The sequence below is a fragment of the Thunnus thynnus genome, chromosome 19, assembly GCF_963924715.1.
Source record: "Thunnus thynnus chromosome 19, fThuThy2.1, whole genome shotgun sequence".
Taxonomy (NCBI): Eukaryota; Metazoa; Chordata; class Actinopteri; order Scombriformes; family Scombridae; genus Thunnus; species Thunnus thynnus.
Window position 1 is genome coordinate 11,651,257 of NC_089535.1, and position 23,926 is coordinate 11,675,182.

Sequence of the window (23,926 nt, forward strand, 5' to 3'; positions counted from 1 at the left end):
CTTCATTTTTATCATTTACCCCCCTGATCTTACTTTTTTCTTGCTTCTTCCTCTTCATACTTAAATCCATTAATCCCTGTTGAATCCGTCCTGGTGTCACTCCATGCTGTATCTGTGGGTTCTTCCCATCCTTCCCAATAACTAAGCTCCATGAATTCTTGGTCACCCAGCGACACACCGATCATCTCATTGGAGCCCTGTGACATATCCTGCTGCGATGTCACCCGACTCGGAGGCCTCAAACCAGCGGTGTTGTTAGATCTGATATATTTGATGGGGCTGCTGGAGGAGCAGGGATGGGTGGGGGCTCCTCCAGCCCCAAAAAGGAAATACTCGGAGGAGAACGTAAGAGAGAGTGAGACACAGGGCCTAGATGAAGACGTGTCAGATGATGTCAGATGGCTGCCAGAAGATGAGAAGAATAAGTGTGACGAGCAGAAGGTTGAGACAGACCCCTTACCATCACCGTCCTCAACCAAAGATGCCACAAAGATCATTAACCATCAGGAGTCGACCGGTCTACCCCAGCCCCCCCAGACATCCCAAACCTCCAAAGTGAAAGTCTTTGCCCTTGAGCTAAGAGCAGTTAGAGTCTCATACCTTCTCACAGGGGCTTTGAAATCTCTGACTGTCATTTTTAGCTGTGAGAAGCTATCAGATATGCTCTTAGTGCCTAAACATGACCCTACCAACTCCCCAACGAGTCCCCTTTCCAGCCCAAACTCTGACCAGGCCAAAGACAGCAGCAAACAATGGGATGAGAGTGCTGAGCTGAGTTCAGTGCTGCAGTATGTGGTGCAGAGCATGGTGAAGTGGGCAGTCAGGCCCTGTCCCATCAAACAGACCGTCTCTCTCGCCGACCTGGAAAGGGCTCAGGTCATGATCTACAAAGGAGCTCTCAGCAGACTGCAGGAGGACAAAGAACGCAAAGGTATTAGGATTACTTGATTACATTGAAGATGTTTTGGTTGTTATTTTAGTTGGATTACTTTGTCGCAGAGCTGTAGACTTTGACCATTGACAGACTCAAGTCACAAGGATGAGGATGTAGGACTTGACTTGGACTTGTCAGATCTGAAGTTTTAACTTGGTGAAATCCCAGAGGCCTTTACTAGCCACACACCATTATTGGACCTTTGCATCACAGGGTAGAAAAAACTCTATTTTGTCAGTTTTGAAAGGAAAATATTCAAATGCTTTGTCATGTTAATGATCAGCATTCAGGCTTGAAATACTTACATCTCAACTGTTAGTTTCCTTATGGAGACTTGTGACTTGACTTGAACTTTGTTTAAGAACCTGAAGAACTTGAGAGTTGCACTAACAGACTTGAGACTACTTTATTCAGATTTGTCTCAACTTACTTGGGACTGGACTTACTCTTGCCCCAAAGACTTAAAAGCAACTCTGCTGTGTTGTATTTAGGGTCAAATTAAAAATATTGTACAATACGAAGCATTGGATGCGATCTAACCTTCATCAACTTGTCTTTGCAGAATCAGGCCACCACTTGTCCTCTCAGCCCATCTCCAAGTCCTCCAGCTCTGTCTCCTTGTACAGTGTGGGTTCAGAAGGCACTGCCATCTTTGGGCAATCAAACAGAGCCTCTGTCTCATCCTCTAACACTGAACTGGCTTCTTCTCTACCAACAAACCAGCAGGCAGATGGTCTTGATAATTTTAACCCTTTCCTCCCCATCAGCCTCCTCCAGTGAGTATAAAATGGGTTGAATGTAATTAATATAAATTTGATTTAACTGTTGAGATGAGTAATTCATACAAAATTCTTAGTCCAGTACATTTTCAGAAATGTATCTCAGAAACATGTTGTTACTGATTGCTACAGACCTGTATCTTTTGGCAGCAGCAGCTTTTCTGAAGTCCAGGGAATGGGTGAGTTAGGATCAATATGAAGAAAAGAGAGTGAGAGATTCTGCCTGCACTGTCTTTAACCTAAGCTGCAGCTCTGCCTGCCTGTTGTTCTCCTAACCCAACCAGCTGACCATAGTGTCAGTATTATTCTTGCTTTTAAGATGTGAACAAACAAACGGCTCCAGCGCTAATATAATATCAAACAGATAAAATAAAATCAGAACTCTCCAGGATAGCACCAACTCTTTACCAAAGACTCGCACTGTACAAAGCACATATTGTACTAACTTCTCAGAATGTGAGATACCACAACAAGAATTACCGGGATTTAGTAAAATGTTTATCTTTCAAATAATTGAATTTAATTAAATTAAATAATTGATTTATTCTAATTTTTAGGCATCTCCAAGTGTTAAATCTGGTTCAATCAAGCTCACCATAAGCCTTCTGATACTTGATAGTTCAGATGTTTGGTCAGGACTGAAAAGTGGCCATGAAGCACCACTTGCACTGTGTTATTACTATATATACTGTATTTTCACTCCCTCTAGGCATATGGTGCTAACTCGGTTTCCTACACTTACCGGCCTGGTTAGCACTGCCCCTGTGCTGCATCCTTGCTTCAGCCTGGCCAGTTCTGCTTCTTGTGATGCCTTCACAGAGCAGCAGACCAGCTTCATGGAACCTGGTCCCTGCAGCACACAGGCCAGAAGCAGCCTGGGTAAGAACAAGCGCAGAGACGTCAGTGGGGGAAAAAGCTGTTGGAAACCAGTACATAGCATTAAATAGAGAAGAAGGAAATCCTTTAATTTAAATTGTATCTCCTAATTTAAAATTGCTGACAACCAACATACTGTCTTAAAGAGAATAGCTTTGCTAATTGTTGTGGTTCAGTTTTTAACAAACATTTTCCCCATGCTGGCTTCACATTCAAACATGCTATTAATTTAATTTCAAAATTAATTTAATTAAGCCAGACCCCTGTGTTACGGTAAAAGGAGGAAAGTCGATCAACGAAAACGCAGTGGGAACTGTCTGTCTCTTGCATGATCTTATATGTTCAGCTATTTGTCACAACTGATCTGCTGCTCCAAACAGCATGCATTTTGCTATGCTATTTAACAGATATATTAAAACAACCAAATGAATGCATGACACAGTTTTTGCACTCACATGCTTGAATGGCACCATTTGTTCTTCATCAGTTTTGTTGGTCTTATTTGAACATTCTGGGAACTGAAATAAGCTTAAAGTTCGTTGCTTTGACTTTCATATCTCAGGATACATTATAATTAACAGGCGAGTCAACTTGGAGGTTTAATCATTTGTTGTGCATAGAAAAGCTAAATTGAATAGGTTTATTTGAGATGGAGTGGCTTTTTATAGTCTGTAGACAAATTAAGATGAGCATAAACTGGAGAAAAAAATAAAACTAAATGTGAAAATAATTTATTATTCTGACAAATTCAACTTCAGTCTTCAAGTATGAAACTTTTAAAAATGGAGCTGTGGGCTTGTTTTTGTTTTCTGGTTTTTTGTGTACTTTTCCTTTTCTCCTCAACCACCAGAACGGACACAAATGTTTGTCACCAGTCGGTTGCTAGAAATGGGATTCACTATGAGACATATCTACTGGGCCATGGAGGCAGCAGGTACTGCTTTGCTTCATGTGCTTACTATTTTAAACATCTGTCCTTCATTGTGTGCTGCAGCCTTCTTGTAATTACTTGGAATTAGAAAAAATATAGTTTCTGAATGGAAAAAAATGCATTTTAATGCAAAATAACAAGCATTCGTTTTGCAACAACATATGTGACATTTGTTGTTTTTCTGCCTCAAAAAAATAACTATGTTTACATGCACAAAATATTCCTGCTTTTGCCCTTATTCCAAAAAAGGCAATATTCCTACTAAACTGTTTACATGGCTAATGAAAATGAATATTCCACTAATATTCCCGTTTATATGCAGAGGGTTTTCAGGGTTTCCCTCTGCTCCAGTGGGAATCACGAGATCCCCTCAAGGCAGTGGGGTAAAAAACATTAGTGAGCTGCTGCCTGATATTTATAAGTGATATTAATATGACTGATATTACAGGCACATCCAGTACCTAGATGGTCCCATGATGTTTATTACACTGCTGAGTGTTTTTGGTGCAGTGGAGTCATCACCGTCAGTCAGGATAATAACCAATCGCCCTAGTTCCCCATCGTGGAGAAGGCACACTCTGTTTTTCCAGCCCACCCTGAACAGCTCTCCACTGTCCTTTCATTCCTCTCCTCTGTCTGCCTTCCTGCTCCACTATATGTCATTTTGCCTGCGCAGGCAAGCAAACAGGAAAGAGGACGTGTGTCGCAAACTGCGGTAAAAACCCCAATTGAGACGCATATTCTGAATGCACTGTAAACATGTCCAAAGAATGCTCCTAGAACATGAATAATATCAACATATCCCACATGTCTTAATTGGAAAATGCTACATTCAGCTAATTTGGAATATCCAACCTTTATATGCTGTTTTCATGACCCGCAACAAATTCAGAATATTATCATATTCAGAATAATAGTGGAATATTAGTGTGCATGTAAACGTACCCAATGTGCAGAAGCAGTTTTCAGACACAGAAAAAAAGTAATCCAAGACACTTTTGCTCAGATCCCTGCAACAGTACATAGTTTTAAAATTGTTTATCCACCATTTTGAATTTCACTAAAATATATCAACTTCTAAGGCTGCAATTTCACTACATAAAAGTGAACCGATTCTGATTCTTTGCTCACGCATGGCACAGATCATATATGTATTATGAATGTGTAAACAAGGAATGTATGGATGCTTTTACATTTACGTGTTGCACCGATATACATGTAATGTTTTCAGCAGTACCTATTTCAGTAATTCCCGACATTATTCAAATTGTAGGCCTTCCCTCACATACTGTATCACAAATTTCATGTTCATCATTGATTGCCAGAGCAGATGTGCTAGTCTGACCTTAAGAAGGACATAGTTGCATGATCATCTGGTGGTGATGTCCGACATAAATTAGCGATGCAACACTCCATGATCCATCTTTTCTTTTTGAACTCTGACAGTTCAACTTCCCTGTGGTCCCTCCCAGATGTAGCAGGTGACTTGGACTCTCAAACCATTGAGGTGTTGGCCAGCTGGATGCTAGAGCACCCCCTGACCGAGGAGCAGCAGGCAGCCGAGTCCCCCAGACCGGAGGGTGCTCCTGACACCCCATCCCCAGATGGGCCAGAGACAGTGCAATGCCCTGAGCGCCCCACCAGTCAACCCAGCGAAAGGTCAGTGATTTAAGAAAGTCAGTTCAGTTTGAGTTTGTATTATTGCTGTTATACATACAGTCAGTAACTTATGGGCTATGTTTTTTTGTTTACAGCCTGTTGCCAGGCCTTGACTGGATAGAGAGGGAGAACTTCCTGGATGTCCACCTGACGAGGAACAGACCTCCTCCAGCACGGCGGCGACGCTCAGGCCCAAGTCAGAGGACCTCCTTCCGAAGAGCAGGTCAGTGTCATAGAATTAGAAATCTTTTTCAGTCTTTGCAATGACATCTTTTTGTTGTTGATTACAAAAACCCCCCAACAAATTTCACATTTTAACATTTCACTGTGCATTTTCATGTGAAGCAAACATTATCTTTTTAGACCTGCCGTCACCCAACCCGCTCCCGCAGCTGTTCCAACAGCACACGGGGGTCGCTGATTGGCCGGAGCAGGTGGAGTTTCATCCCTACTCTGCTGAGGAGGAGTCAGAGTTGGGCTACATGGATGACCCATACCATGAGGAAACTTATGAGGACCTGCTCACACCTTCATTCTTCAGCTTGGAGAGAGACACGCTCCAGATAGTGGAGGTGATTTACACACACACACACACACACTGTCATCACTAAGGCTGTATGACATGGACAAAACATAAATCCCATTGTGTTTTCATTGTCATTATTTTTTAGAACTATTATGATCCATGTTTCCCTTCTTTTAGGCTGGAGAAGAACACAGTCAGATGGTGAAGTGTGAGCTGTGCAACACCCTCACTCTGCAATTTAACAATCACATAAAGCGGCGACATCCAGGTTGTGGGCAGAGTGCTGCACGAAAAGGTTATGACAGTACCGGGGCCTATGTGGATGTCTGGTTCAAAGGGGAGTGTGGCTCCAACTTCCCCTTCTACCTCCTTTGCAGCTCCTGCAGGGAAAAGTATCTGGCTGCAAATCTGAATGATCCAAGTTCCAAATATGAAAGGTACAGCAGATATTGTACATAAAATGATGTATAGAGGAAGTATGCATGCAAGCAGCACATAACAAATTGGTTAGCTGTCTCTTGTTCTACATACAAAGTAAAAGCACTAATACTGTTTTGTTGATAAATGTATGTGATCATATAGCCAATTATTTGTCATTATTGTGTCCTCATTTCCTTTTAGGATTAAGGGTCTGACATGTGATTTGATCGGCCAGTTGGACAGTACTTCCGATGGTAGGGAACATCACTTTCACACTAAAATAGGATACAATAAAGTGAATTGGTGCTTGTGAAATGGATTTTATAAATATGAACAGTGTTTTTCTATTTGCTCAGATGATTGGGAAATGAGCCACCAAGATGAGTGTGACACTGACAAACTGACAGGACTGGAGGATTTTGGGCTCTTGCTAAGACCGTTGGGGCTGACTGAAAAGAAGCTGGTGCCAGACCCCATCGCATTCACCGAGCCAGATCCGTTGGGAGCCCTGGTTTACCGCTCTGCTGACCCAATGAGAGCAGTAGCTCCCAAAGGTATTATGAGGTTTAGAAACAATCAGCACAGTTTTGTTGCTAAATACATGCAATAGACACTTTGACAAACATCTCTCAAAATATATTATTTAGAAACATAGTAGTAAATTGTAGTAGAAAAAAAACACAGTGCATATTGTATGCTATTGACTGTATGTATGTACAGGTGAAGGCATGAAAAAAGTAGTCCCTCGCAGACATGTTTTAAGACCAATAAAAATAATATAATCAATAATAATAAGTTTTATTAACTGGTTAAAAATTCTAAAAAATTACATCTACTCTTATTGTGCTCCTCCGTGAAAAATCTGTGATCTGTGAATATGCAAATGTGGTTGTTACTTTGCTTAAAAGTCCTCGGTATATGTACACTGGAGGTTTCAAGTCTCCACAACAAGTTTGTTTCCAAACTAGATGTGATGTCATGAAATCATGCTCGTGTGTGCATGTGTTAAACTCAGATTTAAAGTGAGCGTAGATAAACTCTTCCCCTTCAGCAGATGAATGCAAACAACAACCTTCTAGTCAAACTCTGCACATAAATCATTCTACACAGTGAAGGTCAAACATTAAACAAGTGAAGTAACAATAAGCAAAACCACATTTTTGTTTGGACGGGACTTTAAATTAAGAAAACATGTTCTAATTAAATAAAGAGCTAAAAAGGCACATCAGTGGCAGTGGCGGTTCAAAGGACAATGTAAGCACTTAAACGCGAGAAATATGATATATTGAGAGTGGATATTGATGTTGAAAAACAGGGCAGTTTGTTAAGATTATAATGTCTCAGCAGGTCTCTCTCATTAAAGTTTTATAGACACTTTATAACTGATTTTCCACTCACTTTTTCAGCAGATCTAGCCTGACTCTATGACATGAATTAATATTCTATCCACATTCCCCTGAATGTGGAACTGCAGAACATATACAAACAGAGCATTATGTCACTTTTACTCAGTAGCTAACTGTCATCTTGTTCTTGTTGCAATGCATTTTTTTTCACTCTATCGCTGATGAAAGCCCACTTGTTGTAACACACACCCACATTCCCTCTGTGCTTGTTGGTAGCAAGTGATGCCAAACACACTCAAACTTACTGCAGCATAATGACTCATCACTCACTTATCATAGTTGAGCATTTGAAGAACAAATGAGCCAGTATTTTGACCTTTTTTTGGATGCCCACTCAAGATGGATGAGTGGTTTTCATGTAGTGTTTTAAATCCTATCAGGGATATGAGCGATTTAGAAATCTTAACAAGATGTATGAGTGATTTTTCTTATCGTTTACCATAATAGAATGCCTTTTGATGTGTTTCTTTCCTCACCAGGGAATACCTTTGTTGAGCAGAAGACCTCTCTGAGCCTTGGACAGCAAGCACTGTCACTGAGGGACTCTCATGATAGACTGAAAGCTTTAAGAAGAGTCACCTCCACAGCCCAGATTCTGCTAGCTTACAGCATGGTGATGAGAGCACTGTCTCAGACTGCTTCTAGGTACATTTGACAAGAATATTGCTTCATTTATATATATATATTTTTCACCAATTCTTTAGTATGTATTTTTTCTACATGTAAATATAATTCCACTTTCATCCTCCTCTCCAGTGCCTCGGTGTGTAGCCAGTCTAACGGATTAGAGTCCTTGGGTCTGGCAGACATCCGTATTCTGGTGCGTTTGATGACGCTTGCAGCAGGGGGCAGGGCTCACACCTGTGTGGACAGACAGTCAGGTGTGAAGGGGTTGGCGACTGAGCGCAACAACTCCAGCTGCCTCAGTTTCCTCACTGCAGCAATTGGCAGCGTGGTCTCCCACAGCCCTACTGCCTACAGACAGCTAGTGGAGATATGCACTCAGGTCAGTTTTCCTCAGTGGATCCACAAATTATAAATACTGTATACGGTATATTAATTATTAAGCCCTGGGCAACATGTTTTAAACATTACATCACCATATCACTACAGCATAAATTTGGTTTATTGTCCAGCACTGCTAATTATGAATGATGAAATTATGATCCATTAAAATAAACAATTACCCTAGCTTTAAGAGATTATTCAATTATGAAAAAATACCACTGCTAGCAAATGACTGGAGATCAAATTCTGGTATTTGAATATCTTTCTATTATTGCTGCTGTAGGACCTAATGGCAGCAGCTACAGGAGTGAACATTGGGGCCATCATTGACCCGCAACAGAGAGGTTGTCTGAGCTCCAGTCTAACAGCTGCAGCCCAAGGCGCCCAGCAACAGAGGGACTACAATGAGCAGACGCCCCCAACATTTCTGGTCACACAAAGTCTGGTGTCCCTGCTCACTGAGAAGGGTGTTCACTGTTACAGCCCAGACAAGCCTGAACACGAGGCTAATGGTGAGGGCGAGTTTTCTATTTAAGCAGTTGTGTTGTTATGTGATTATGATATTCATAGCATCTCTCTCCTCTGTGTGTTTTTGACCTAGATGCAGGAAACCAGGGGCTGTCCTCTTCATCCTTGCCTCCTTCCCCTTTACCCCACCTTGGGGCCAGAGTGGGTCCTCTGGAACTAGCTAATGCGTTGGCAGCATGTGTCCTGTCTGCCAGGCTGACCAGTAAACACCGCCAGTGGGCAGCTCAGCAGCTGGTGCAGGCCTTGGCTGCCACAGGAAGGGACAGTCCTAATCGGCCCCAAACCTACAGTGACCTCGCTGGCGATTTACGCAAATGTCCTCTCAAGAGGCTGGAGGGACATTACAACAAGGTCAGGGACTTGGAGTAGATTGGTCAAGTACAATTTATTTGAACAGTGTAATTTGCTTTGTAAAAACTGCTTAAAAGTTTATGAACAGTTCAGCTCAGAAACCCAAATGTTTCTTTATCAACATTGTTTTATTGCAAACCATGTGTATGACCATTTCTAAGAATTATGAGATTATTAACCACCTCTTAACCACTGGCTTCTGACTATCATGAAGTGTAGTAAAAGACGATTTGCAATGATTATGCTTTGTCCAGGTGGCCAGTTGTTCCTGGAACAGTGAACAGAATTTGCTGGCTACATGCTCTCAGGACAAAGTGGTGCAGCTGTGGAGCATCAGCCAGAACACTGTGGAGTTACACACCACCTTCTCCTGTATTACCAGGTAATGTCAGCTTGTTTCAGTAGTGGTTTGTCCAGAGAGAGTTTAAATGTGTCAGGGAGGGGTTGCTATGCTATCAAAGCACTGGGATTAATTATAAAACTCAAATTTTCCTTCCCCTGACTCTCTCCAGTAAGACGGACAGATCAAACACTGAGAGGGCCAGCAGATGTCAGCACATATCCCCTGTGTACTGGAGTACAGGGGGAAACTTCTTGGCTGCTCCTGAGAACAAACACATCAACATCATGAACATCAGGGGTAAGCTATTTGTCTGGCATATCTTCTTTCATCACTGCTATGAAAAAATATATATTTACTGTAGTTCATAAATTGTCTTGTTAAAGCTGTTTAATATATATTTGCAGCAGTGTAAACATCAAAATAAACAAAATCTGGTTGCTAAGAGTTGATTTATTAGACTTCACAACAAGTAATAAATGCTTTACTCAGTTAATGCAAAAAATGTTTTCAGTTAATGTCTTGCATTTTATATTATTATAAGAAGGTTAAACAACAAACTTGAAAAATGTAATAGTTAAATCGAGTATTACGTAAAGGGCTGCCACCAATTCATAAAGCTGTACTATATTACTACTTTACAAATAATATTTATAAAGGAGTCTGTTGTTGAATCTAATTCTTGTAAATGCTTGCCTATACAGTAAATGAACAGTTTCTTCAGTTTCAAAAAAAATTTATGACACATAAAAATTAGGCTTTGAATAATAATTTGTGTCTGATATGGCTAAGTTACATCTGCTTCATCTTCCTCATTGAAAACTCCACTATCGATAAATATTTGAATGGTGTTCATTTCAAAAGTTTAACTTCTGGACACAAAGTGTCTCCTTATTCAGTAAAGAGTCCATTCTCAGTGTATCTGCACTGAAGGCACATCACACTTGTGCAAGTTTCATATTGCACCACGATTGGCTTCCAAACTAGTCGTGATGTAATTAAATCATGCTTGCACGAATTAAACTGAAATTTAAGGTGAGCACAAAGAAACTCTCAACTTTCAGCAGATGAATGTGAAAACAGCCTCCTAGAGTTAAACTCTACGTCATTCTGAATCACAGTGAAGCTCAAACATCCAACTGAAGTAATAATAAGCAAAACACATTTTTGAGTGAAGGGGGACTTAATTTAATTTCAGCAGTTTCTACATTTTGAATTTTCCTGTCTCTTTTGCAGGGTCTCACTGTCACGTGGAGGCCCAGATGTCTCGGGTTACAGCGCTTTGCTGGGCTCAGACCTTCAGTTTGTGGGTTCTTGACCAGCCAGCGGCCTGTAAGAACAGACCTGCTGAGAGCCTGTTGGTGGGACGGCTGGATGGCTCTCTCTGCTGGCTGCAGGTCACCATGCAAGAAATAGACCTGCTCGTAAAGAGCACCGAACTCAACCACTGCTACAGGAAAGAGGGTGAGGAGACTGCTATACACACTTACAGCTTAAAACCATAACTATGAAATGCTTCTCATCTTTCTCATGAAGCATATTTCCAGAGATACCTGCTCGCTTCAGACTCAAACATATGATAGAATTTTAGTATAACGAGAGGGAGAGACTTAATGTTAGAACATTGACCCACAAATACAATTTAAAATTGTACAGGAACATATTCTTAACTGCATTTACAGGAATAGTTAGAAATTTGGAAAGAAATACACATACCAGCACCCGTAAAGCTCACTAATTAACATCTTGTTTATGAAGAGCTCTAATCATCCAAAATAAGCAAAATCACCTGTGTAGTACCATACATATGCAGGGTCTTTAACTGACTTTTGTCTCCCGTGATCTCTCCTAGCCCCCCAGTGTGTCGCCTGGCACAGTGAGGACAAGCCTTTTGCAGTTGGCTATCCCAATGGAAAGATCCTTTTGGGAACAACTGAGACCTATGAGAATGAGCAGCCGGTAGTGCTGACTGTCTTCCAGGTTTGTCTGCAAAATTCACTCCATGCTCATTTTAATTGCATTATTGCAAAAAACAAACAACTGTATGCACTTTACACCCAAATGAGTTGACATATATGACTCTATTGTCTACATACTGTGATGTAGATGATGCTTGAATCTTACTGACCACTCCACTCTCCTTCCCTTCACTCTTCACAGGAGAGTGTAAGTTCCCTAAAATGGGACCCTACAGGACACCTGCTGCTCTGTTTGGGCAGGTCAGAGGTTGTGAAAATACTGGGACGCTCTGGGGGCACCTGGGTGACCCTCCACTCCCTCATCCACAGCAGCACCGTCAACATTGCCGAGTGGTGCCCACTCGCCGGCAGAGCACCAGATCCCAGGCTCATGATGGCTGCGTGAGTTTACATAACTCATTCTTCGCTCTTTGTCTTGTGAACATTCTGCCTCTTTCTTAAAATTGCCTTTAACTTTACAACAAAAATTGTAACATTACAGTAGAAAGAAATAGAAATAATTAGTGGAAATCTGTTTCTGATAATTGCTGCATGTAGGATTATTGTTGTGGTCTGATATTTTGGATATAATGTGGTATACCAGCATTCAGTTTATAAGTAACTTTATTTATATGTTGTATATTCAGATTATTTCATTTTTTCCATCTTTCTACAGAGGTTGTCAGAATGGCTCTGTGTATGTCTGGACAATGCCACAGGGGGGTACTGTTGTCTCTTTGCCCAACATATTGAACAGCTCTTCGAGCCAGGATAAAAGCACTGATGTCAAGGTCAGTTTGTATCTGTGGTTGGAGCTACTTTTTACAGCCCTGTTTCTTTAATATTAGAATTTTATGTGTCAGGGATTCATTTACTCTGTTTTGACTAGCAATATGTGTATAACAGTCGCTTCTAATTCTGCTGTTTTTGTTTCCTTTTACATCAGGACAGTGCAAAGTGTGCATATGTTCTTCATGGCCACATTACGGCAGTAAAGTCCCTTTCATTTTGCTCCGGTGGACTGGCTCTGGTTTCTGGAGGGATAGGGGGACTGCTCAACATCTGGTCCTTACAGGTAAAAAAAAAACATTATTCACTGATGCTGCTATTTCCTTATCTTAAGTCAGAACAATCAACATTACCATATAATACTGTAACATGAATCTCTCAGTAGTCTCATTTGAGGATTTGAATCCTTCTGTCTCTCTGTGCTTCTTGCAGGATGGTTCAGTTTTACAGACTGTTACTGGTTTGGGGTCAACTGTCAGTACTACCTGGATACCAAACCTGGGCGTAGCTGCCTGTTTTGGGAGGTCGAAGGTAATTTGTGACTTCAATTTCCAAACCTTAAGATAGCCATAATATCATGGTACTTTTCATCACACTATTCCATACTAATGTTTCTATAACTTTTAAACTTAATGTTACACTTTAATACAGTATATATGAGCTGAGACCATGTAAAAATATGATGATTTGATGATAAATGATTTTTTATAGGTGCAACTTTATTGTGCAATTTTCTTTATTTTGTCACTTGCTTTCATAAAACATTTGGTCTGTCATTGTTTCCTGCCCAGGACGTTCTGTTGATCTGCTGCACCCCTGACTGGATCAGTCAAAATCATGTGCTGGCTTCCTGTCGTATGGTCCTCAGAAGCCAGAACATTCTCGGTCTAAATCGGGCACCTTGTTTGGCTGTACTGCTGGAGAGGCTGCCTTTGCTGTTGCAGGAGCAGTACACCTATGAGCGGGTCATTACTGATACATTATAATTTTTTATGTCCCTTATTAGCCACAACAGAAACACATTATTATTTATTTTATGCATTTTTGTGTCCCGGTGTGAGCCTCAGCTGAGAGGTTATTTTGAATTTCTTCTCTTAATGCAGACCCACGTGGCAGCTGGTGATCAGCTAGTCCACAGTGCCTTCCTGCAGAGCCTGGCCTCCTTGACTGTTGGTTTGTCCTTAGAGAAACACCTGTGCCATTACCCACGCCCCCCACATCACACCAGTCCTAATGGCCACTGCTGCCCATCAGAGTGGAGCTGGCTTGCCACTTACGCCACTACTGTCCGCAGTGCTGAGGCTATCGCCAGCGGCACCACCTTCCCAGAATCCTTTATTGTTTCAGAGTTTCAGGAGGTGGATGACACTGATATCACCAAGGCACTGGTGAGTGGTGACATGTCTCTTGTGCTGTTATTTGTTTAGGAAATGATGAACATTGGATATGTTTCAGGAATCCGTATTGACTAAAACGTCCACAAGTTTCCCATTGTAGATGTATATTGAGACGCTTCTCTCTCGTCTCTTAGGACAACAGTAAGTGGAGCTTCAGGATGGATGAACAGCTGATGTCATGGGCCACCATCAGACCAGAGGTAACAGCTTAGCTATAAACACAGTACATCCTTTTAAAAGTAATTTCCAAAGCAAAATAAACTTTTCACTTTGCATTCAAGGACTGGCAACAAGGGGGGAAGAGTGAAGTGTATCTCTGGGGGAACGGACGTTATGGACAGTTGGCTGGAATGGGAACCAATCCCATGATGCCTACTCTTGCACCCTCTCTGTTACAGACACAACAGGTAGCCTCTTTTTTCCCTCAGGATACAGACATTGTCCTTGATAGCTGCTGTTTTCTGATGAGTTTTTGTTTTGGTCCCTTTATGGGTGTTTTCATTGTTATTCAGGTTGTTTGTGGTCAGAACTGTACCTTCCTGCTCCAGTCCAATGGGACAGTACTAGCAGTAGGAGAAGGACAATACGGCAGACTGGGCCAGGGAAATTCTGATGATCTCTATGTCCCCACTATTATCTCTGCTTTTCAAGGTACAGTATTCATATTCATATTCTCCTCATTCGTATCCTTATAAGTTGAAATTAACGGACTCCTCGATTTGTGGGCAGGTTATGTGGTGACCCAGCTGGTGACGTCCTGTGGGTCAGACGGACACTCCATGGCGCTGACTGAGACTGGGGAGGTGTTCAGTTGGGGAGATGGAGATTTTGGAAAACTGGGACATGGCAACAGTGAAAGACAGAGGAGACCCAAACAAATAGAGGCCTTACAAGGAGAGGAAGTCATTCAGGTAGAGATAAACCTCAGTGTGTTAATAATACTGCCTTATAAATGAACCAGCCTTTTTTGGCCCTTTATCCCTTCCACATGTTTCCATAGGAAGACGTATTGATTTATGGTGGCATCTTGTTCTTCCTGTTCTTGCTTTGGTTTGGATAGTGCAGTGCAATTATATGTTCAGCATTCAGTGATGGTGCAAATGTGTTTTACTGTTTTATATTTTTATTGATTTGGATTCTTCCAGGGTAGCTAGATGACCTCAGTAAATAATAGTTTTTACATCTGGCGTCTATATTTGTCAGCATGAGAATAAATACATCCTAAGCAACATGTTAAAGAGATTGAAGTGTTATACAGAGACACCTGTTTAACCATGTTTTATGATACCTTCTTTTCTTTTTATTTCCAGCTTGCATGTGGTTTCCGGCACTCAGCTGTGGTGACAGCAGATGGGAAACTGTTCACCTTCGGCAGTGGTGAATCTGGCCGTCTGGGTCAAAGATCAACATCCAACAAGATGCTGCCTGAAAGGGTGGCTGCACTGGAGGGATATCATGTGGGACAGGTAAGAAATGGACTTAAATTCTTATACTTCTGCGGTGATAAACTTTCCAGTGAAAAAAGAAAAAAAAGATTAAAATATAATTAATCAAAGCTAACTTGATTATCTTTCTCAGGTGTCATGTGGTCTAAACCACACTCTGGTCCTTTCTCTGGATGGCATGATTGTGTGGGCATTTGGAGATGGGGATTATGGCAAATTGGGAACTGGATCATCTACAGCGAAATATTACCCTCAGGTAAGTTAATGTTGACAAAGACTCAAATTAAGAAATCCTCAAAAGACAAAACTATGGTTGTTTATATTGACATGTAATGGGAAATATCAGTTACATACTGCTGTACATATTTACTTATTAATTTATTTTAAATTAATGTTTTTTTAGACTAAATATTACCTTCCGGTTGTTCCTATTTTCAGAAAGTGGAGCAGCTTTGCAATAAGGGAATCAAGAAGGTCAGTTGCGGAACTCAGTTCTCCGTGGCCTTAGCCTGTGATGGACATGTTTACACATTTGGACAAGGTACATTTCCATTTGAAAGTGGATTGTGAAAATGTAACTGTAACTGATGTCTTATAGTGTTTCTTAGTTATATCATAACTATAAGGTTAAAAGTATAAATTATTTGACTGGAAATTATTACATGTGTTCATCCATGGCTCTCTTCTGTTCATCCAGAGCGACTGATTGGCCTGCCGGACTCCATGCTCAAGAATAAATCCTGCCCTCAGGTGGTGCCGTCCCTGGAGGGGCTGTTCATAGAAGACATCGCTCTGGGCTGTGAACATGTCCTCGCTCTGTCCTCCACTGGAGACGTCTATGCCTGGGGCTGCAACAGCGAGGGACAGGTAACCAAGATGCTCTATTATATACGACAATGTGAAACTTGCTATCATTGCACATCAGAAGCACTCTGAACACTGTGTTGTTATCTTTCATGTGTGTGTTCCAGCTCGGCCTTGGACACTCCAACCCAGTGAAGGAGCCCACACTCATAACGGCCCTCCAGGGAAAGAACATAAGACAAATCTCCGCTGGCCGCTGCCACAGTTCAGCATGGACCACCCCCTCTACCTCGATGAAAAACTCAGGTACTCACACAGACCTACAGTCCTACACAAGTTCACCTTTGATTCATGAGAAAGGTTACACTTGGAACTTCATTTTTTATCTTCATCTCCAGGTGGCACTGGAAATTTCCAGCTAGGCCTTCCCCAGTCAGTCCCTCCTCAGTACAACACTTTGAAAGACTGCAGCCCTCCTGTCCTCAGCATGCGCCTCAGGGTACTCTACCACTTTTCTGATCTCATGTACAAATCCTGGAGGCTGCTAAACTTGGACGCCAAAAATCCGGTAATCATTGATCCCATTTTCTGCCCTTCTAATCTGTTAAAAATATAGTGTTTTATGTTTGAAAAAATAATCCTGCTACCCCTCTCTGTGTCATTATCATTCTTTCACTGTGACGCCTCATTCTCTTCCTCCTACTTTATCCTTCCTTCCGTTCAGGTGTCCACTTCACGCTATAGTTCAGGGACAACAGCCATCATCCGGGGCGAGCTCAGAGGCCTTCTATCACCCAAGGTCAACACTCTCCCTCTAGTGCGCTCCATTGGCAGAACAATGACCCAGGGCAAAACATATGGGCCACAGATCACTGTGAAACGGATTTCCACAAAGTAAGGATGACCATTATTTTTAGGTCAATTGTCTATATATTTTCAGAGGTCAGCTGGTGGAAAAACAGGAAATTACCAGAACAACTTGCTGTTTTTCCAACTGCCCAGCAGGGCTTATCAGCAGAATTTAATTTTAACTGACACCTTTGCTGGCACCTTGTACTTTAAAGTGCCTTTGTACTACCACTGTCTGTTGCACGTGTACATCAAAACTTTTACTGATCTCCCCTTCCCTCCCCAACACACCCACAGAGGGCGTTCGAGCAAGCCCATATTTGTGCAGATCGCGAAGCAGGTGGTGAGCCTGAATCCTCTGGAGCTGCGGCTGCCATCACGAGCCTGGAAGGTCAAGCTTGTCGGAGAGGGAGCAGACGATGCCGGAGGAGTGTTTGATGACACCATCACTGAGATGTGCCAGGTAGGATGGGGATGGAAACCACAAAGAACATCTAAGAGCAACAGAGATAGTTTATAATGCAGCTTTATGTAAATTGTTTAATTACAATGTGTTTTCTCCAGGAGTTGCAGTCTGGTGTGGTGGATCTTCTGATTCATACTCCCAACAGCTTTGCGGATGTGGGCAGTAACACTGACAGGTGCACATTTTGTTGTCTTCTTTTGATAACAATACCCTTGAGGTATAACAGAACATCCAGTTCTCAAAAATGATCTGTGATATTGGCTGTATACCCTCACAGGTTCCTGCTGAACCCGGCAGCACTCTCCAAGGATCACATGGTCCAGTTTCGCTTCCTGGGGATTCTCATGGCTGTGGCCATCCGCACCAAGAAACCTCTTGACTTACATCTGGCGCCTTGGGTGTGGAAACAGCTCTGCTCGATGCCACTAGGAGGGCCTGATCTGGAGGAGGTGGACCTGCTCACCTACCGCACCTTACAAGGCATCCTTCACTTAGAAAACAGCGGAATCACAGAGGAAAATTTCCATGTGGTGAGATACTTTGCAAATTGTCTTATTACAGAGTTCTCTAATATTCCTGATATTCATCTAATAAACTGCATGGTATTTAACTGTCTTTAACCATACTGTCCTTCTTTTCCTCCTGCCTTGTCTCCCTCTGAAGATGATCCCGCTGGATTCGTTTATGGCCCACAGTGCAGATGGAAGGCTGGTACCAGTGGTCCCTGGAGGTCAAAACATTTCCCTAACCTTTTCCAACCGGACAGAATATGTGGAGAGAGCTCTGGACTACAGGCTGCATGAAATGGATTCACAGGTTTGAAGGGTTAATCTATTTCATGTTCCATTAGCTCAGCCTAGAGTCCCATTTGCAATCCTCGGTAGCTCATACTGTACTGTCTGTCATTACACAAGCTGTGATAGAGTCCCGAAGAGCCCACTGGACTGTGTCAAAACCCATTCCAAAACCAGAACTCTCTCTATTTTGGCTGCTTTGAAGCAACATTATGTGAAATGTCTCTGCAGTCAAGGTCAGAAACAGCAGTCATTGACAATGCCTGGCAACAAATCGCTGATTTAACCGATTGATGCTCCCTAATGGCACTGACAGTGATTTGTTCCAATGTTAAATATGTTGTTCTGGAAATTAAATTAGTTGTATTATAAAAAAAAAACAAACATTCATATAGTTGACTATTAAAACAGATTCCAGCTGTTGAAAAAATAACTTTGTGGCTTTCACATTTTTTAAACTCTTGGTAGAAAATAGTTCCAATGAAAAATGTTGACATTGAGGTGGATTAATAACTGGGACATTTCCTTAATTTCTTTAATCTTTTTGACTCCATTATATTGGGGTTGAGTTACAGCACATTCCAAAACCTCAGCAGAAACAACCAAAACTATCTGACTGTCAAGATACCATTAAAGTATTAAGGAAATACTGTATGTGTTTTGTGATTTGGGTGAACTGATCCTTTAAGGTATTAGGATGAGACTTAAAAGTGTAAATTCAAACTACCCACATCTACAATAAAATGTGTTTGAATAAAGACTTTGGTATGGATCTCCCTCTACTGCATTTGAAACTCTGCAGCCAGTTTGCCCAGCAGTTTCCATTAGTGCTCACTAGACAGCCTGTTTGTTGTTGTTGTTCCCTGTATCTCGTCTTCAGAAGTATCAAAGCCGACGTTGTTCTGTTGTGTCCAGGTGGCAGCAGTCAGAGAGGGCATGTCCACCATCATCCCTGTGCCCCTCCTCTCACTGCTGACAGCGCAGCAGCTGGAGCAGCTGGTCTGCGGTCTGCCAGAGGTCTCCGTCGAGATGCTGAAGAAGCTGGTGCGCTACCGTGACATCACAGAGAGCCATCAGCTTATTGGCTGGTTTTGGCAGAGTTTGGAGGAGTTCACCAATGAGGAGCGAGTGCTTTTCCTGCGTTTCGTCTCTGGCAGGTCCAGGTTGCCTTCCAACCCGGCTGATATCACACAAAAGTTCCAAATTATCAAGGTTGATAGGGTAAGTCATTGCTAAATAAAGTAATTAAAAATGATTCATGAACAAATATTAAAAGTACAAACAACAAACTATCTTTTTTTTTCCCCTCTCCGCATCTCCAGCCCATCAACGGCCTCCCTACCGCTCAGACCTGCTTCTTCCTGCTCCGCCTGCCCCCCTACTCAAGCCAGGCTATTCTCGCTGAGCGTCTGCGTTACTCCATCCACAACTGCCCCTCAATCGACATGGACAACTACATGCTGACCCACAACACCGAGCCAGCAGACAGCTCCGACACCGAGGACTGAAGAGAGCCAGCTGTGGCCAACAGGGTGATGAATGTATCTTCTCCGATGCCATGCACATTATGCACTGAACACAGATTTTTATTCGCCAAACCTGTATGGTAGTGTACTGTTGAGATGTTGGTCGATGGACTTGATTTGTGTAGTTTTGATTTTCCAACTGTGCAAGGTGTTGTAATTATTGCAGTGCTTTCTCTGAATCGAAACTACAGGGATACAGAATACGATTTTTAAAAAAAATATGGGTGATTAAGCCACAATAAATGAGTTAATGTGCCTGTTTGTTTGAAAATATGTAATAATTTAAGGACCTGTCCCACATAGGCAGTATTATTGTAAAATAAAGGAGTGTTTAAATTAAACATTTTGGTGTTTTATTTGAAATCTCTGCATCCAAATGAGAACTTTATTTTATTTTTCTGCTTGCATATTGTGCATAGAACGACTTCTAAATAAGGAAGCAGACAATGAGTACCAAATGAAAACAGTGAAATGGGAAGTAGAGTATAAATATGCACAGGCCAAAGAGCAAATAGCATGAGGCTAACAGAATACACATTTCTTGGATGATGATTAGAAAATTGGACAAGTGACCTTTTATTCACATAGTTCCAATCAGAATCAAGAGTTATGTTGTAGGTTAGCTTGTCATATGTTATGGGCTGAGCAGGATTAGTACTTTCCGGGGTATCTGAGCTATGATAATAAATTCCACTGAGATCAGCATGTTTTATCAATTATCAGAATTAGAGCAGAACCATTACCCTTAACTACAGAAAGATCTTTTTAAACTCAAATACAGTGTTGTCTTTATTTAGAACAGAGGTCTAATTGGTATTTCTGATGTGGTAGTGTGACAATCCTTTAAAAATCTTTAAGGAGTCCATTGTGAAATAATTTTTTAAATGATGACTTATCAAGGAATGAAATAGGGCAAAAGTATAGCAATGAATTTCTGTGCTGGAATCAGGAAATACTAGAAAGTACTGCATTACTCCAATTTAAAAATCTTTAAATTGGTTACAGGTCACAGATTTAATTTTAAGACTGGTTTATTGTCTTTTAAGTCACTGAATGACTGCCCCATCTCATCTGTCTGACATGGTCAAGACATACAGTATGTTCATGCCAGGTCCTTTAGATCCTTAAACCTCTTGACTGTTCCTGTCAGAACTTAAAAACATGGAGAAGCAGCTTTTGTTAATTACGCCCCAAAAGAATGGAAGAGTCTGCATTATTTTATATTGTCTTATCTAGCCTTTTAATTTAATTTTATCCTATTTATTGTATTTATCCTTGTTTTACAGCTTTATTGTAAATGTTATACTTCTATGGTTTTAAGTAAAGCACTTTGTGTTGCATTTTATGCATCAAGTGTACAGATAAGTGTTTTACTATCTCTTTGCCCAATGCAACAGTCTTTGCTAACTTAAAAGTAAAAACATCTGAAATGACTATTTATGCAATGCGATCAGACTTCACATTTTTTCTGGTCTTCAATGTGTTTCCAGCTTTAAAGCTAGACTGTAACTTTTTCTGAGCGGTGGCAACTGTGGTCACACGTGGCAATTGTTAGGTAATGACACACTGAATTTCCCTTCATTTCCCAAGATGCTCTTGAGTAAGTACAGGAACAGTGTTGCCTGTTCAAATTGTTACATTCAGTTTAGTACTAAACTTCAGTAGGTTTCTTACATATATTTCTCTGTTAAAGGTTTTCTGGGTGGAAGCTTTTCCTTATTTGAATCAAGGGTCCACATTAGACACATTAGCCCTACAGGAAAAAAAACAACGCAACCCTCTCATTCATTTGAATGGTGGCAATCTGTCAATTCAGTAGGGGTGCTAACGCAGCGGGCTCTGGCAAAACAACAGAGGGTCGGGCAAAATCCTGAAACCTGGCTCAACTTTCAACGTCACCTGGCAGGGTGCTGCAATGGTCAATCACATACATGCAAGTGCACATTCCTAGTAATTACTTTGTAATGTTGCAACAGTGATAACTTTCCACAGATGTAAAGTCCTGTCTTTGAGTATTATAAACAGCTGTGCAGCATTTTGGTGTTAAATAAGACTTTAAATTCATGGATGTATTTCTTTATTGTAGTTTTATGACAAAACCATTAAAATGTGATAAGGTAAAACATAGTGTAACAGTAGAGAGGACTCTCAGCTATTGGTCGTACCAGACCAACTAAGGCTGAAGCAGCAAAACCCTTGCTGTATTGCACTGAGTAAGGGTGATTTTTTATTGCTTATGAATTCTTCTTTGTAAGGAACTACTTCAAAAATGACATGATTTCACTTTACATGCTTTATATTACATTTACTTATACTGGTAGCCTCTACATGAAAGGCAAATAACATGGAGCAACAATTTCCAAAAAGAGATCCTGATTCAATTCCCCTGAGTCTAATGTTGTCCTGACTCAGCACAGCTGGCGAGTCTGCAATTTGTCTGTGCTAGTGAGAGGTACGTCTGCTGTGACCTTATTACCCATCTGTTTCCCTCTGTGCGGTGCGGCCAGCAAGGCAGAACACAACCTGCAGTCAGCAGCCCTGCAGCTGAGCAAGGGAGGGTTTTTCACGAGAGACCTCACCAGGTATAAATATAACAACCATCTATCAACTTAACAAATATGGTACACAAATTTGGAAAGGCCAAGGTGGTGAAAAAAGATGTCAGGAATTTGTTTCAAACATTTCGTACAGTTGAAATAGTTTACCTGTGATTTCTGTTTTCATGCAGGTGTAAATTTAAGTATATTATATATAAAATAATATTGCAAATGGGTAAGGGTTGAGTCATTTAAATCCAACCAGAAGCACAACTATCCTGGCTGGAATTACATGTTTGAATATTACATTTTAAAAATCTGATATAGCCCTTTGCCAAAAAAAATCCCAAAAATCCAAAACAAAAAAAGGGTTATCTGGACCTAAAAGGGACCCGTGCATGTAAAATGAGAGTTGAGGAAGAGAGAAATTAATATTTTATAAATAAAGATACAGTATTCCGGCAGTTGCAAAACCTTTGATATACAGTAATTAGGAGAGGCGGATCACATACTGTAAGACCAGCTTTAATTTTCATTATCAAAGTGTAAACAGACCCAGTTATGAATATGTAATACTTCCTAATCCCACAGGAGGGCAGTCTGGTTGTTACACTTAGATGTACCACTGCAAAAAAAGGAAGTTCAAGAGAGCAACTCAGAATAAGCAGAGATCATCAGCACACACACACACACATGCACACAGAAAGAGAGAGAGAGACACACACACACACACACAGATCCTGTATAGCTGATGATGCATATCACTGTCAGCTAATCTGTGTCACGCTGTTTCTCCCAATCAGCTAATTTGATCCGAACAAATGGATGACATACTGGATGACAAACAGTATGTAATCAAATTACTCCAATAATACACCTTTCAAAACTTGAGTAACACTGACACTTGCATCTCTTTGGATTAAGGTAAACAGTATTTATGGCAGATGGCCTGAGTTTGCATCATGGAACTACTTAAAAAACAAAAACTCTATCTAGGCCACCAAGGTTTGTTTCAACACGGGTGCAATTCACAAATATATTTGCTCTGTTTCTAAGAGATATATGGGTGTCACCTAATATATCCAACTTTTTTTAGCCATTAAAAATCAAATGGAGGAGATTTATTTGAACCTGCATCACAGGAAGCAATCCTTCAGGATGACATGTTTGTTATAAATACATGAATTAAGGCAGCACTGAGGAGAGAGAGGGGGTTGACATTATAATTAAACACACTGCATGGAAGCAATTCAACATAATATGGTGGTAGCAGTGCCGCATGCATTCAGTGAGAGTGACTATGAACTCTGCCTTAGTTACACTTGCATATGTTGAACATGTATTTTAATCAATAATCATGCAATTCATGAGTGTCCTTTCATTTTCTGTGTAGATATCACATCCTTGAACCTTAATAATTCAACCATGTTAAAGGGGTTTATGTTGGGAAAGATGCTTATTGATTTATTGCAGAGTTAGATGAGAAGGTCGGTACCAATCTCATATCTGAGAATGGCATCAATTTTCTCATCCAACCCTCGGCAGTGTAGAACATCCCAAAATATTCCTTTAAACAGCAGGAGTATGGGCCCCGCTAGAAATT

The 23,926-nt window shown here is 41.1% G+C and overlaps 1 protein-coding gene across 9 annotated transcripts in view; it reads left to right on the forward strand.

Annotated features, from left to right (window-relative positions):
• LOC137171239 (probable E3 ubiquitin-protein ligase HERC1) overlaps positions 1 to 20,127 on the forward strand; it is a 42,767-nt gene extending 22,640 nt beyond the window's left edge. For 4 of the 9 annotated variants that reach the window (XM_067575111.1, XM_067575109.1, XM_067575112.1 and 1 more), the window contains 41 exons: positions 147 to 931; positions 1,497 to 1,710; positions 2,423 to 2,592; positions 3,440 to 3,523; positions 4,993 to 5,179; positions 5,275 to 5,402; positions 5,525 to 5,751; positions 5,883 to 6,142; positions 6,327 to 6,379; positions 6,482 to 6,679; positions 8,011 to 8,176; positions 8,288 to 8,537; positions 8,823 to 9,051; positions 9,141 to 9,418; positions 9,673 to 9,800; positions 9,931 to 10,058; positions 10,995 to 11,222; positions 11,611 to 11,738; positions 11,919 to 12,118; positions 12,393 to 12,507; positions 12,663 to 12,791; positions 12,938 to 13,036; positions 13,297 to 13,470; positions 13,609 to 13,893; positions 14,037 to 14,102; positions 14,184 to 14,309; positions 14,415 to 14,553; positions 14,632 to 14,813; positions 15,213 to 15,368; positions 15,481 to 15,603; positions 15,786 to 15,888; positions 16,045 to 16,214; positions 16,319 to 16,457; positions 16,550 to 16,719; positions 16,876 to 17,045; positions 17,298 to 17,463; positions 17,565 to 17,641; positions 17,744 to 17,996; positions 18,130 to 18,282; positions 19,176 to 19,481; positions 19,583 to 20,127. In XM_067575111.1, the coding sequence (XP_067431212.1) occupies positions 147 to 931; positions 1,497 to 1,710; positions 2,423 to 2,592; positions 3,440 to 3,523; positions 4,993 to 5,179; positions 5,275 to 5,402; positions 5,525 to 5,751; positions 5,883 to 6,142; positions 6,327 to 6,379; positions 6,482 to 6,679; positions 8,011 to 8,176; positions 8,288 to 8,537; positions 8,823 to 9,051; positions 9,141 to 9,418; positions 9,673 to 9,800; positions 9,931 to 10,058; positions 10,995 to 11,222; positions 11,611 to 11,738; positions 11,919 to 12,118; positions 12,393 to 12,507; positions 12,663 to 12,791; positions 12,938 to 13,036; positions 13,297 to 13,470; positions 13,609 to 13,893; positions 14,037 to 14,102; positions 14,184 to 14,309; positions 14,415 to 14,553; positions 14,632 to 14,813; positions 15,213 to 15,368; positions 15,481 to 15,603; positions 15,786 to 15,888; positions 16,045 to 16,214; positions 16,319 to 16,457; positions 16,550 to 16,719; positions 16,876 to 17,045; positions 17,298 to 17,463; positions 17,565 to 17,641; positions 17,744 to 17,996; positions 18,130 to 18,282; positions 19,176 to 19,481; positions 19,583 to 19,768 (7,528 nt within the window). In that variant the 3' untranslated portion in view covers positions 19,769 to 20,127. Of the gene's footprint in view, positions 1 to 146; positions 932 to 1,496; positions 1,711 to 1,845; positions 1,893 to 2,422; positions 2,593 to 3,439; positions 3,524 to 4,992; positions 5,180 to 5,274; positions 5,403 to 5,524; positions 5,752 to 5,882; positions 6,143 to 6,326; positions 6,380 to 6,481; positions 6,680 to 8,010; positions 8,177 to 8,287; positions 8,538 to 8,822; positions 9,052 to 9,140; positions 9,419 to 9,672; positions 9,801 to 9,930; positions 10,059 to 10,994; positions 11,223 to 11,610; positions 11,739 to 11,918; positions 12,119 to 12,392; positions 12,508 to 12,662; positions 12,792 to 12,937; positions 13,037 to 13,296; positions 13,471 to 13,608; positions 13,894 to 14,036; positions 14,103 to 14,183; positions 14,310 to 14,414; positions 14,554 to 14,631; positions 14,814 to 15,212; positions 15,369 to 15,480; positions 15,604 to 15,785; positions 15,889 to 16,044; positions 16,215 to 16,318; positions 16,458 to 16,549; positions 16,720 to 16,875; positions 17,046 to 17,297; positions 17,464 to 17,564; positions 17,642 to 17,743; positions 17,997 to 18,129; positions 18,283 to 19,175; positions 19,482 to 19,582 lie in introns of all 9 variants that reach the window. The other 5 variants (XM_067575115.1, XM_067575116.1, XM_067575117.1 and 2 more) reach the window with 5 other exon arrangements.
• The last annotated feature ends 3,799 nt before the right edge of the window (positions 20,128 to 23,926 follow it).